Genomic DNA, 14,904 nt, shown 5'->3' on the forward strand with positions numbered 1-14,904 from the left:
TCCACAGTGAGACCCTGTCTCAGAAAAAGAAGAAATCATAAAAGGTATTAAAATATTTTAAAATCAATAATGAAACTGGCCAGGTGTGGTGGACCATGTCTGTAAACCCAGCACCCAGGGAGGCTGAGGCAGGAGAGTTGGAAGTTTAAGTCCGGCTTAGAGGATTTAGGGAGAGACCCTGCCTCAGAATAAAAAAATGAAAAGGTCCTGGGGATGTATAGCTCAGTGTGAAGGCTCTGGGTTTAATCCCCAGCACCACCCACAAATAATAATTCACTGTATGTACTGAAGTTTGTAGGATGCAGCTAAAGCCAGCTTCATAGGATTGGTAACCTTTAATGATGATGTCAGAGAAGCGATGTCTTCAGTGACCTAAAGTTCCAGGTTAAGGAGACAGCCAAAGAAGAGCAACATAAACCCAAGGTACAAGGAAGGAGATAATGAAGAAAAGAGCAGTCATCAAAGTAGGAAACAGATAATTGAGAAAATGGAAGCTAAACTTGGGTTCTCCGAAAGGAGGAACAGAATTAACAGAACCTTTATGCCAGTAGCAGAATGGCCTTAACTTCCGCAGCTGTTGCGTGGTCCTGAAGGCGGGCAGTGTGAAGACTGCAACTGCTCTCTCCACGTCCCTCCGGAGAGCCGATCTGTGCCAGGGTGAGGTGGGGACGGTTTCTTCCCAGCTGTGCTGAGCATTCTCTTTCCCTGCCTCTCTGCATTCGGGGAGATTGGGCCCCAGCTGCTGTAAATGGTGCTGGATGTCCTGTGAATATTGTGCTTTATTTTAGGCTGTGGTTAAGTTGTCTGGAGTCAGGTGGACCCTGGCAAGCTGTGCTTTCAGATCTGTGCTACTCAGGACAAGCGGAGTCTCTTCCAGGCCTGACTTCTCTGCCCCTGAGGCTGGCTCTTCCCGGTGGGGACAGCGCCCTCCTGGGGCTGTCTGTCTCAGCCAGGACTCTCCGCCCCTCCTCTCGCTGTGCTGCTCTCCGGGGGCTCTGCCTCCTGGGTCTCACCAGACCCACCCCCACCGAAGCAGTCCTGGCCTCGCCTGGTTCCCTGGGGGCCCCTGGGTCACCACCCTTTGCCTGAAGGTCAGGACCTTGAGCCTGGTTTTCATGTCATCGCTTGTCCATGTATCCGTTGTTCTAGGTGGGAAGCCAGCTGGTCCCAGTTACTCTGTCTTGGCCAGAGAGGTGGTTCTGTCTGCCGAGCGGAGCAGGCCGCTTAGAGCCCCTCGGCCTGGGCCAGCCCAGAGGAGTGGGTGGGTGCTGGGGCCCAGCAGTGCCCACCAGGAAGCATTCTGTTCTTGGAAGAATTCATGTTTGTAGAAGCAACTCACGGGTCCACCTGCAACTGGGGATTATACATAGAATGGAACCCTGCACCGTATACCAACGTGTGAGACAGCTATCCCTGTCCTAGGAAGGTTCCCCCAGGATGTTAAGTGCAAAAGGAAAGCTGCAGACTGGTGTACACATGCGCCTTCTGGGTGAGAGCTCAGAGCAGTCAGCCGGGCAGTGACCTATCTTCATGTTTGTTTATCCCGGCATAAATGAGGAGGATGTACATCAAGGGAGGGCTGTCCTGGGAGATGACTGAGAACTGGGCCGTGGTAGGGATGGGGAGAACATACTCAAAGATAAAAAAGAAAAAATGTCAGAGACACTGTATCTTGGAAAATGTTTACAATAAAAGCAGGAATTAAATAAATGTACGTCTACAATTACAACTCTATAAAGTGTATAGATATATATGTGTATGAAAAATAAGAATTTTGTCCTAGGCTGGTGAAGTTTTTTATATTCCACCAGTCCACCATTCCATAATGGTGTTTGTAAAGCTTATTGAAGTCATTTTGAAACTAAAGATAAATATACCTAATCGATAGGACTCATCATGAAGTCTCTTTCTCCTCAGCAGAGGATGCCACTGGAGCGTGTGCATCCCGGGCCCTTGGCACACAGCCGGCTGCTTTGGCCTCGGAAGAGTTCAGAGGCACGAGGCTCACTGTCGGCCCACACGCAGAAGGAGGAGCAGGACTGCGTGGACGGATTCCGGGAGAGGATCCTGTCCTCACCCTACAGCTGCGTCTTCAGCAGGAAAACAAGCCCAGCCAAGTGCTCCTCTGTCCGAGGTAAGGCATTCATCCAGCAGCTGTTGAAAATCTCGCACAGTAGAGTCCTCTTCAGCTGTAGAGAGGCCCAGGTGCGGGGGCACCTTCTGCACCAATAGCAGCACCCACGAGTCCAGGCCCCTGTGGTAGAGGGTGAGTGTCTGCACGCAGCCCCCGAACACCTCCCGTGCCCTGTGCCTCGTCGCTTGCCACACTTTATGCAGTGTAGGCAGTCGCTGCACTGAATCCTGTGGGGAGCAACACTCGTTTAGTACAGATACAAATTTATTTTTCCAGATATTTTCAATCTGTGATTAGTTGAATCCAGACCTGCAGCTACAGCAGGCCAGCTGTCTTGAAAGAGAAGGAATACATATAGGAGTCATACCTGTGTGAAACAGGCTGAGAGAATTCACTTATATCAGTAATTCATCGAGGACCTGTATTAGATCCTGGACCTGAGGAAACGATTTTTACAAGAAACTGATTAAGAGAGGCCTAAAATAAACTGATTAATTTTTATCCAGAATTTGGTTTGCCTTTTTTCAAACTGCTCTTAGCCATTGCTGTAGTCGCCAGAGTTACTCTTGGCAAAGGTTTATTCCTCGGGCACCTACTGCCGATTACCTGGAGATGGCATTCTCTTCTCTTTGAGCTTTAACACCTCCACCATGTGTCCCCCTCTTTATCCCTTCAGGAGGTTCTGCCTCCAAGCAGAGCAGATCAGCTGGATGCAAGGAAGTGAGGCACAAGCGGAAGAAGCTGCCGATGCTGCTGAGTGGCAGCAGCTTGGATGCCAGCATGTGTCCCCTCAACAAACAGCTGCTTCAAGACGTGTGGCCCTGGTGCCCTCCTGCAGCCCCCGCACCCCAGGCCCCAGGCCTGGCCCTGCCTTCCACCGTCACCACGCTCCCCAGCCAGGCCTCTCACCTCCTGCCCGCCCTGGGCCTCCCAGCCCTGGCCTTTCTGGGAGCAGGGGACCCTGCAGCCTGCGGAACTGCACCTGCGCACCTGCCCAAGCCACCCTGCCGCAGCGGCCTGCACACCCTTCCTGCTTTTCCTGCTCCTCACTTGGGTACTTTCGTGACCATCCTCTTGCACAGCACCCCCATCTGTCCTCCTTGGTCACCGTCCTCTCCACATCTGTCCCTGGGGGCCTCAGGCAGTTCTGAAATGCTACCTGCAGCGTCAGCAGTGGCTCCAGACCTGGAACCACCTTCAGTCGACAGCCAAGGGAGAGTGGAGGGCACATGGGAGGACCAAAGTGAGGAGTCTGGGCACATGAATTTGAGGAGCAGCTCACCACTGCAGTTAAACCTGCAGGAGGAAATGCCCGGATCGTGGGCACCTCCCGACCCGGCGAGGAGGGACATTACCCCAGAAGCCGAGTGTGTAAGTGATGCTCGCAGGAGCGGGAAAGTGAGTGCGGATCCCCTAATAAAGTGGAGGTCCTGCATGGGGTGACCCCTGTCACAGCTGTGACTGATGCCACACCTCTGTCTGCATAGTGCACGTGTCCCTCTGACCTCAGCCCAGAGCAGGTGTCACCTGTCAGGTTCTCTGAGAATGGCTTCCTTCCACCCTTTAAGACTTGATTTCCGGGTATTACACTTAACGTGCTCACTGGCTGAAAAGTGTGTTTTCATACACCTGGGGCGATGGTCCGGAAAGGTGGAACTAAGCCATGTGACAAGATGTAAATGTAGGTACGCCCACTTTTTCATGCATTGTTGTGGACAGTAATTGTGTATGAAAAAGATAGAATCTCTTTTTTGTCATCAGAGAGGAAGCAGTTTATAATTTCATGCTTTTACATACCATTTTTAAAAAGTTTAGTCAGTTTCCTTTAACTTCTCAAAGCCTAAAAAGACATCCTCAGGTTTGTTTATCAGGTTAATCTTTGGAATCTGACTTCTGTGTATTTAGGTATACAATATCAGGTGAGTGTGAATACTTACACAGGCTTTTCTTCAGTCTTCTCTTCAAGGTATAGACACTCAAAACATGATGACCCAAATCAAAGAAACACGCTCGCCTGAAAGCTCACCTCAGAGGCTGCCGAGCCCTCACCAAAGCTCTGGGGCAAGGCCAAGCCTGGGCTGGGCAGGAAACACCGGGCAGGGCCGCAGCTCTGTCCCAGCCAGGCGCATTAGCTGCGGTCGCTGCTGAGCCTCTTTTTGCCTTGGTTTCCTTGTAAGGAGAGGGGAGATGGACAGCACCTGACTTGTTCTGAGGCGAGGCAGTGTGAGAAGTGCATCTCCCCGTGCAGTGCAGGCTCTGGGAGAGCTGGGGTCTGTCATCCACAGCTGTGTTACTGGAGTTCGGTGTAGTGCCCAGAGCATGTCAGATGTTGGGCACATATTTCCCAAAGGACAACTAAAACCCGCCCTTCTGTGATTCGTGGCACGCAGTAGAACTCTGACCCAGCAGTGCCTGTCCTGCGATGGACACAGGCGCTTCGGCTGCATCCTTTGGGTCAGGCTGGGAGTCCTCACTTCTCAGGGATGCAGATATACTTCATTCTGCTCGGCCTGAGATGCCCAAGTTCCAACTGTCATCTTCTGCAGTGCTTGCAGTGTTAAATACCCTCTCTCGTCCTTCCTTCCCAGCGTGGTGTTAGAGACAGCAGTGGCCACAGTGGCCCGTCTGTGGCGTCCCTTCCCAAGGCATGCCCGTCTGGATCCAGCTCTGCAGCCTCAGGTAGTGTGTGGCTCAGGAAACCCCTTCTCTGTCGCCACGTCACTGACCAGGCTTGCCTGGTTTCCACACTGGCATAGAGGTGAAGACTTTTCCCTGTATTCTTTTTCTGGATTTTCTCAAGGTGGATTTACATACAATAAAATTCACCCGTTACAGGTGCAGAAAACAAGAATTCTGACAGGTGTGTGGTTCAGGTGTAAGCACCAGCGGTCACCATTCAGAACATTCCCTTTGCTCTGGAGAGTTCTTCTGTGACCTTCAATGTCTCTCCCTGACCTGGTCCTCCAGCTTCTGGCAAACCGTCAATTTGCTCTGTCACCTTAGTTTTGCTTCTTTAATTTCCTATAAATTGGGTCATGTGGCATTCAGTCTTTTGTGTTAGGGTGCTTTCAACTAGAATACTGCTATTGACATTCACGTTTACTGTACAAGGTCTGATCAAAATACACAATGAATACTTGAATTGTAAAAATTTCTTATACTTAAAGACATTGCTATTAATCTCCTTGCTTCAAACACTCTTAATGCCATCATCTTGCCACTTTCTGAAGCAATTCTAGAAGTCCTTTTTTGTGAGCATCTTTACAAGGTGTGATCAAAAATTCAGTGAACGTTTCTGCCAAGTGGCATCCAGTGGAAAGGCGGGCTTATAAAAACATCCCAGCGGGTCCTCACCACCTGTTCACTGGATCTGGCACCCTGTGACTTCTGGCTCTTCCCTGAAGTCAGAGTGACCGTGAAAGGTCAGCATTTTGAATTAATTCAGGACATCAAGGCAGCCACGACAGCGCAACTAAAGACACGAAAGACACGTGCTCCAGAGCTGCTTCAGAAAGTGGTACCAGTGATGGGATAAGTATGCTCAAAATGTGAGGCAGTATTTGAGCGGGGTTAGCAGCAGCATGTCTTTTACTATAATCTTAAAATTTAGAGTCACTGTAGTTTTCCATCAGCCCTCATGTATCAGTAGCTTGTTCCTCTTTATCGCTGAGTAGGGTGACAGCATGTGGATATCCCTGTACCAGGGATGATTGCTGGATTGTTTCCGGTCTGGAGCTGTGATCACTAATACTGCTCCATACGCTTGAGGATGAGTCCTTTCAGGGACGTATCCTTTCACTTACCTTGAATAAAATTCCTGGGGATGAAATGGTTAGGTCATGCAGTGCGTGTGTGTGTGTCTAACTTTGTTAGAAGCTCCGAACTGTTTCCGAAGTTCCCAGGCCAGGACGACTGCTGGGCCAGCGTGAGGTGTGCGGTCAGCTGTGTGCCAGTCCCAAGCCCGAGGGCCGGCTGGCCAAAGTAGCCTTGGACAGGTGTCTTCTGATTTGCCGTTGACAGGAAGCAGCGCCAGCAATATACACTTTACGAGTAGTGATTATTCTTCTGAAATCTCTGAAGGTGGGCAGCCGTCTCAGGGTATACAGCGGAAAGAAGCCCACCCCACCTTGGCTGAAGACGCCATCTGGAGGATGACTGAGCAGACGCCTCAGTGCATTCTGATGACTTACCAGGTACCGCAGAGGTGAGGGGGCATTCGGGACCCACTTTCTATACTTCCCTGGTTTCTAATGTGGAATAATTCTCAAATGTCTTAGTCAGACTATTAGAAAAGTGTGTTTAGGGTCCAACCACAGTTGGTTTCTCAAAGCAAGGGTTACGGTGACGATGCCACATGTCTTTCAGACCCAGGCTAAACAAACCCATTACTCATCAGAGGCCAGAAAACAAAGAAAGGGTGTCCCTTCCACGGTGGCACACAGTGCAGGGACCTTGTAGCTTCCAGACACCAGGCAGTGTCAAGGAAACCCACTTCTTCTGTCGGCTTCACGGAAGCATACAGTTATTTTCACGAAGGCCTGCTTGACCAAGTCGGCATGTTTCCAGTGTGTACCTCACATACTGCGGAGATGTAAAGTGTGTCACCAACCAAGAGGTCGTGCCACCCTTAGATGCTTTGAGTAGAACCCCAACCTGGGAAGGTGCGGTTTGTGTTTGCAGGGTTAAAGAAGTCGTGCTGAAAGAAGACCTAGAAAAGCTAGAAAGCAGGAGACAACAGCAGCCCCGGTTTTCTCCTGGGCAGAAGGAGGAGCTGGCCAAGGTGCATTCGTGGATTCAAGGCCAGAGTGGCCCCCAAACACACCCCCAAGTAAGCACAGTAACAGCTGCGTTTATTGGTGGACCACACTGGGCGTCTTCTGAGTACAAGTAGCGTTCCTCAGGGTCCCACTGAGAGTTTCAGCCCTTGCGGTCACCTGTCTGGTAAGTGTTATTATCCCTGCTTCACTGATGACAGTGAAGTACGGAGTGCAGAAGTTAAGTAGTGTCCGGTTGTGCAGCTCACTGGATTTTGGATACAGGGCTTCTTGACACCCAAGTGTCTTTCTTCCACTGCTTGGAACATTTGGGATTAGTAAAGAGTAAAGACAGCTTTTATGTGTGATTGACTGGGGAGGCGAGGTATAAGAGGTAGACATTTCAAATACACAGGCGTGTTTCAAAAGAGTAAAATTCTAGCGGAGTGTGCTGGTACCCACCTATAATCCAGCACTCTGGGAAGCTGAGGCAGGAGCATTGCAAGCTTGATCTCAGCCGGGGCGAATTAGCAATTTAGCGAGGCCCTGCCTCAAAAGAAAAAGAAAAATTTTAAAAGAGTGCAAGGGTCGAGGGTTCAGTTTCCAGTACCACCCCCCCCCCAATAATCCAGAAGACAAAGAACAACCAAAGCGAGAGATAAAGTTCAAGCTGCTAGTAAGGATCACAGCAGAGGTAGTATTCTTACCCAGAAGGCACTTGAAGGGGGCTCACGTGGTCTCTTGAGTGTGGAGGCCTCAGAGAGCTCGGCTGGGAGCGTCGTGGACAGTGCCCCTCTTCCTCACCAGTGTCCGCACTGCTGGGAGCGGCAGCCATGGTGGTGGCAGCACTGCGATCTTTATTTCTCCCCTGCACCGTGCCCCGGGCACCCATGCATCGAAGGGCATCTGTGCCCACGAGGCCTGCGTGCCCAGCGACACCTGTGGGAAAGAGGCCAGCAGCAGACGCCTGTCCTCTGCCGCCTTCTCTGCAGTGCCAAAGGCTGCAGGCTCCAGTGCGGAAAGGAGTCCGGAGGGACAAAGGCATGAGGCCGCCCACCTCGTGGTGGGTGACAGGAGGGACCAGAGGGGACGCTGGCAAAGCAGGCGGCACACACCGTCTTGGACATGGCGGCAGCCACTTGTCACCAGGCTAGCGTGTTAGAAATCTGAAATCCAAGCACATCCAGGATTTCCCTGAGCAGCAGCAAAGTTCTGCGATGCTACTGAGTATTTCCAAAGAAAACACATCCACATCTAATCCAAACTTCAGGCGCCCACTTTTAGCCTAAAGGCCCTAGATAAGTCTGTAAGTTAGAAAATTATAGCCCATAGTAGCATGTGACTTTAGCAACCATTAAAATAGTCATGTCATTAAAAGACATTAATGATTTATACTTTGGGTTCCTCATATAAGAGAAACCATGAGATATTTAAGCGTGTGTGTCTGAAGGTGCATCCATTTTCCTATAAATGACTCCAATTTATCCTTCTTTATGGCAGAATAGTACTCCATTATATATAAATATCACATTTTACTAAAGAGCAAAATAAAAGACAGATAAAAGGAAACAGGGAGGCAGACTTTTTGCAAGATTTTGGAAGGGAACCAAGGAATAGAAGGAGGACAGGGGGAGGGGAAGGCGGCGCAGAAAGAATTCAGATGCCTTCTGTTCATGTACCAGCTCCCCACCATGAGTGTGACCATTATGTACTGCTCAGGGACTCATAAAATACAAAGAGAAGCCCGGGACTATGGAAACAAACACACACAGACATTCATGAGTTAAAACATAAGGCGGCTGCTACTGCATAGAAGAGGATTGTGGGCAAGAACTGGGATATAATGTTACAAAATTGAAAATGGTGGCATTGGAGTCAAGGGATGTTTTTCTTAAGTCTCATCCTGTGCGTGCATGCGTGCGTGTGCGGGGTGTGCGTGTGGTGTGTGTGTGTGTGTGTGTGTGTGTGTGTGTGTGTACATAGGGTCCTTGGGATTCAGAGGTGGGAAGGGCGTAGGCTCAGACCTGGGGGCCTCTGGGGACCTTTGAGGCGGCTCCCAAAGGAGAGGGCGGCAAACTTCAGCTCCCTCCCCTCCCCGCTCAGGATTTGTCCTCTCTGGTGACTCAGGGGTCCTCCTGACAGTTTTCCCGACGGTTTTCCAGCATGGCCTAATTAAATTTCTACCAAAGGCTTAAGCTTCAAAAACATGAGCTTCCTCCCTCCGACGGAGCTGCAGTGACAGTTGTCACCTTGTCCCGGAGTCGCACCCAGCCGGCATCGGCCCTCGTAGTTCAGTGTGGAGCGATGTGGCCCTGGCCACCCTGAGAGCTGGGCGCCTGACCCTGGCTGCTGATTCCAACTCGGCTCTAGGGTGCACGTGTAAGCGTCTGGAGCAGCAGATGGCGTCTCCCGGTGACGCTTGCTCACGGGCACCAGCGTCCATCGGAGAAGCGATGTGGGTTTTGTTTTGAAGAGGACCTAAACTCACTCGTCTCAGCCATCCCTGCCCTTTAAAACAGGGCCATCACTGTTGAGCATAGTGTTTGTACGCATTGTCCTCAGCCATGGGCACTCCAGGAGGAGGAACTGAGAGGAAGTAGCTCTGCAAGGATTTGGAGCCAATTTGGTACTGAGTGATGAACACTCTCAGAGTGCAGGTGACTCGTGAGAGGTGATCGTGCCCGGGGTGTGTGTGTGTGTGTGTGTGTGTGTGTGTGTGTGTGTGTGTGTGTGTGTGTGTGTGTGTGTGTGTGTGTGTGTGTGTGTGTGTGTGTGTGTACGTACTGGGCACTGAACCCAGGGCCTTTGCACTGGGCCACATCCTTAGCCCGTTTGTAGTTCTTATTTTGAGACAGGGTCTCACTAAGTTGCTAAGTTGCCCAGGCTGGGCTCAAACTTGCAGCCCTCCTGCCTCAGCCTCCTAGCCTTTGTTTTATTCGGACCTGGGTCTGTGGGAGATTTGCAACATGATTCCAGACATCCTGGGGCTCCTTGGTCATGTAGGATCCCAGGTCACAGGCTCTCCGGGAAATGTTTAATTTCTTCTCATTTAAAATTTAATTTAATCTACTTCATATTCATGTTTCGGATTTAGTCAGATGTTTATGCAATGCCTGCCTTGCCGACTGCACGACTGCACAGAAGTCACAGGGACAGATTGGTGGGGACGCCTGAGCCAACGCCCAAGATGCCCAGCACGGCTGCCAGGGGCTGGACCAGCCTGAGCAGACTGGAAAGGAAGGCTGGGTTCAGCCACAGGGCCACACCGAGGAATGTGGACCTTTGCCCTTGAACAGCAATGAGGAAACAATGAAAGGTTTCAAATAGGGGCGTTGGGTCACTCATTCACTCAGCAAACATTATTGAGCAGCTGTTGTGTGCTGTTCAAGGTCCCAGAGATACAACAATGAAAGAAAACAAACCAAGCGTCCTGGGATTTGCATTCAGCATGCATTCAGTATGTCCAGCGGCAATAAAAGCCAGCGAGGGCTAAGTAGGCTCCTGATGGTGATGAGCTGGAAGGGCTATTTATATGTTGGAGCCCACCACAGACCTGAAGGGGGGAGGGGGGGAGGAGGAGGAGAGGGGAGCAACTGTGGAAGAACGTTCTAGGCAGAGGGCGTGGCAAGTGCAAAGGCCCTGGGGTAGGATCGTGCCGGGCCTGTTTGAGGATCCTTCAGGAGGCCAGTGTGGTTCCAAGAAGGGGTCAGGCCTTGGGTAACAGCACATCAGCATATGAGCCATGGTTTTAAAGCCCACTCTAGTCACCTAGTCGGGAAGAGGCAGCAGGGGGGAGACTGGAATGCAGGCTTAAATGAGGGGTACAGGTGGGGTACTGGGAACAGCCAGATTCTGCTCAATTTCGATTAGGAGCCAGTGTGTTTGTTCGACCCCCGAAAGCCAACAGCCAAGTCCTGGCAGCTGTGCCCAGCCCCACACTTTGCAGTGGCCTGGCGGACGCCTCTGCTCTCCATCCCATGCACCAGCATTCCGCCGACTCCTCCCGGAAGCTGAGCAGGGCCTCCTGCCGGAAGTGGCCTCCTCCAGGCTGGGGAGGGCGGAAGCTGCGTCCCGGGACGTCACCCGCAAGGGCTGCTGGGAAAGCACCCCAGACGGGGCCACGGCAGGGCCGGAGCCTCCCGAGTATGGCGCCCTCACCCAGAAGATCTCGACTTTTCCTTAATCACCGGCCAAAGGCCCTTTCTCCAAACAACGTTCACACTCTGAGGGCCTGGGAGCAGGACCTCAGCATCTGAATTTGTGACGTCACAAGTCGGCCCCTGGCAGGCGGGGAGAGAAGCCCCACTCCTTGGGGGGGTTTTTTGCCCAGTAGTGGGTATTGAACCCAAGGCCTTGGCCCTGAGTTACATCCCCAGCCCTTTTAAAATTATTATTACTTTTTAGATTTTGAGACAGGTCTTGCTAAGCCACTAAAGCGCCCAAGCTGGGCTCAAATAAACTTGCAATCCTCCTGCCTCAGCCTTCAGAGTGCTGCGTGCAAGTGCCCCACCTCTTGATGGGAGGCACAACTGGGGTGAAGGGGCTCTCGCAGGAGCCATTCCCACCACTCTGGCCGCGTCCTAGCGCCCGGCACGGAAGACGCCTGCCTTGAAACCTGTCTGGGGCCGGGAGTCTGTCTGGCCAGGTGTGAGCCTGCAGGTGCTCCGGCCCAGTCCACCCGGCAGGGGCATCAGGGCGAGGGCAAGGACAGCAATGAAACGGACCCCAGGGGCCGGTGACCTCCTGGGACAGGGGAATCGGCTCCAGCCCCCTCAGAACCTGGTTTCCCGCCAGCCTCAAAGTCACCTCCCTTGCCCGACCGCGCCTGTCCGGGCCTGCAGGGCTCGTGGCTGGGACCCAGCCCGCGGGCACCTCAGAGCATTTCCCTCCTCGGGGAGCCCAGGGTCCGGGCACAGCCCTGGCTGCATCACCCGCCGCTCCCCTCCGTGAAAGGAGATCAGGGCCGGCCAGGCTGCAGCTGGGACAAGTCAGCAAGTCCTCCACTGCCTGCCTTCCCAGAGCTGAGCGCAGCCCCGGAACCGGAACTGGACTCTATCACTGATGATCGGAGAGCAGGTTTAAAATATGCTCTTGACTCCAGTTACCAAGAAAGAGAGATTCCCACAATATGAATAACCTAACCCATTAGATAGCGGCTGCGGTGGTGAGCTGAGTCGTGTCCCCTGGAAATGCCTATATCCAGGCCTCCCCCTAACTCAGCAGGGTGTGTCTGCTCAGGATGAGTCAGTCCCTAAAGAGGAAATGAAGTTGAAGTCACTAGACTGGACCCTAATCCAGTGTCACCGGTGTCCCTACTGGACACAGCAAGACGCTGGAGATATGCACGGACACAGACAGGACCGTGTGCAGACTCGGGGAGGAGGCACCCCCACAAGCCAAGAGGATCCCCAGGAGAAGCCAGCACTGCTGGACCTGGACCGTGGACTTCCGGCCTCTGGAACCGTGAGATCAGTGCAGGGCTTGGTCACAGCCCAAGCAGACTCGGCTGGTTATGGGAAGATGATGAATTCAGACCCAGGAAAACCATTTAGAAGAGGGTCGCACAAAATACACTATTTGTGCCAGATGTGTGTCCTCCCTACACAGTGGCTGCTGTGGGCTAAGCGTGGGTTTGCAGTCCTGCCGTCTGTGCTCTGACAGTCTGATGAATGAGGCAGACAGGGGTCCGTGTCCTCTGAGGAGTGTCTGTCTCCGAGGTCACCATCAAGACAGCGGATAATGTCTTTGTCCTTGGCGGGTTCTTGCATGGGGAGAGGTGGCCACCCAGTTTCCCAGCTCCTGCGTACACCCTGCTTGGTGGCAGGAGGATGACGCGTGGGCCTCTGGCATCTGGTGCTGACTTGACAAGGTGTCCCCAGGGGACAGACAGACAGCCCTGCAGACAGCCCCTGGGCCCACAACCTGTCTTCCTTGAGGGGAGCAGACAGCCTGGGAGGTCCTGGCTGGCCACGTCTAGGAGGGAGGGGCAGAGCCTCGAGGACGCCCTGCTTCCAGGTGACAGAGGCTGCCCTTGGCCCTGCAGGTGACTGAGACAGCCACAGTGGTGCGGGTCGCTGGTCTGTTTTGTTCCTTGCCATATTTGACAGCCCTCGCATGACTCTGGCCCTGCCCAGGGCGAGCACATGACAGCATTGTGACATCCCTAGTGACAAGAGCAGTCTTCTGCTGGCCCTTCAAACCCGGCCTCGACAGTGTCCCTCCTCGGTGGCTCTCTCAGATACAGAGCTTCCGGGCACCATGTTTCTAGCAGCAAAGTACCCCGCCGTCCTTGTGACCTGGGAAAAGGACCAATTGGAAGAGAAGGATGTGCTGCCAAACGACACTCAGGGCTGGGCTGGTGCCCTCGGCAGGTGCGTCACACCCCCAGCGATGGCCAGCGCAAGGCCAAGGGTGACATCGAATAAATATCTGCTCTCCTCATTGATTTGCGTCATCCAATTACCAGGAGGCTCATTGAGGGAAGGCTCGGGGGAATGACTCAAATGTCGCCGGAATGACACCCGTGGGGTTCAGCCAGCCTTTTTGTCACATCACTGGGTATTAAAGGAGACTTTCAGCTGCGGAGAATATTAATTGCTACTGAGAGCAATGTGGGGGAAGCTACACAGAAATGAAAAGCGACAGCCCATTGTCACGACAGATCACGGTACTATGAGGAGAATCATTGCTGAGCCAGGTACGTGATTCGACCTAATGACTTTCATTTCTGTTTCCCGTCCTTAACCCACAGAATAAACAATAGGGGCTGAGTTATGTCCCGGGCTCCAACATCCACATGTTGAAGTCCTGACTCCAGGACCTCGAGACGCTGTCATGTTCAAAGACAGGGTCTTCCAAGAGGTCATTGAGCTAAAGTGGGTTCATGAAGGTGGGTCCCAACCCAATAGCAACAGCGTCCTCAGAAGGAGAGATTAGACACAGACACACACAGGGACCCCCATGGAGGGATTCAGGAGGACGACACCACCCACAAGCGAGGAGCAAGGCCCTGGGAGAAGACCTCCGGTCAGTGGGACTTCGTCATGGCGGTCCAAGCAGACAAGCAGGGGCTGTAACCTTGATGCTTCTACGTCATTTCACATCTCACCATGAAAAATGAGTAAAGGGCCCATAGTGCATCTGAGTACCTGAGTCACGGGGATACTTGGTTTTTCAGAGGAGAGGGTCCGCTTGTCCCCTGGCTCAGGAACGATTTCCAAAGTTCTCCTATGGCAACTGCCTTTATCACATCTGCCTATCACAGTTCGATGCTCAGGTGCTGGTGAAAATCTACTGCTGTAGTTGGAAGCAACTGAAAAAATGATCCCAATATCTTCTGGTTTGTGATTTTTACTTGATTTTTTCATGTTGCTTGATTTTTACAGCTTGTGTCTTTCAAGAGGATATGAATTGTGAGAGGCGGTCTTATTCTGCTTTTCAGAGACATTTTGTAGAGATTTTTCACTAATGTGAATCTAATGTTATCTACTTGATTCTGTACAGATTAAGTAAGTATGTCTAATGAATTTTTTTTTAAGTTCTCCCTGTGGTCCTTATAGGCTTGTTCAGGATCACAATTTAATTTAACTGAGTCCTCCAGTTTAAGAAATATCCAGAAGTTTCTAAAAAATATACAATATTGAACTATTTATTTTGCTCAGATCTTTTGTTTATTATAAATATTAATTGTACAGCTAGGTGTGGTGGTGCATGCCTGTAATCCCAGTACTTGGGAGGCTGAGGCAGGAGGATCACCACAAGTTCGAGGCCAGCCTGAACTATATAGCAAGACCTTGTCTCAGAAACACCAAAAATAAATAATTAAATAAAATAAAACAAGCATACAAATACCTTTACCTTCCTCTTTATATTATAGCTGTCCTGTGTATGACTTCTGCTTTCATTAAGATCCCACAGACAATGAGATATATTTTTTCTTTAAATGATCAACATATTTTAAAGAACCTAAGAAAACAGTCTATTCTAGCAGCTTTGGGATAAAAAAAAAAAAGAATT

The 14,904-nt window shown here is 51.5% G+C and overlaps 1 protein-coding gene and 1 long non-coding RNA gene across 2 annotated transcripts in view; both read left to right on the plus strand.

The window, feature by feature from the left end:
- Per3 (period circadian regulator 3) overlaps positions 1–10,446 on the plus strand; it is a 44,441-nt gene extending 33,995 nt beyond the window's left edge. Inside the window, 7 exon segments of the mRNA XM_087214602.1 lie at positions 1,918–2,008; positions 2,010–2,134; positions 2,811–3,505; positions 4,723–4,813; positions 6,155–6,338; positions 6,815–6,962; positions 9,983–10,446. Of these exon segments, the coding sequence (XP_087070728.1) occupies positions 1,918–2,008; positions 2,010–2,134; positions 2,811–3,505; positions 4,723–4,813; positions 6,155–6,338; positions 6,815–6,962; positions 9,983–10,180 (1,532 nt within the window). The 3' untranslated portion in view covers positions 10,181–10,446.
- A 35-nt stretch (positions 10,447–10,481) lies between these two features.
- LOC147827368 (uncharacterized) lies at positions 10,482–14,537 on the plus strand. The gene is made up of 2 exons (XR_015452515.1): positions 10,482–13,585; positions 14,274–14,537. It is a non-coding gene; the product is annotated as an uncharacterized LOC147827368 (long non-coding RNA).
- Positions 14,538–14,904: the final 367 nt, after the last annotated feature.

The sequence above is a fragment of the Heterocephalus glaber genome, unplaced genomic scaffold, assembly GCF_053883595.1.
Source record: "Heterocephalus glaber isolate CG9 unplaced genomic scaffold, H.glaber_assembly_v1.0 deba00001447, whole genome shotgun sequence".
Taxonomy (NCBI): domain Eukaryota; kingdom Metazoa; phylum Chordata; class Mammalia; order Rodentia; family Bathyergidae; genus Heterocephalus; species Heterocephalus glaber.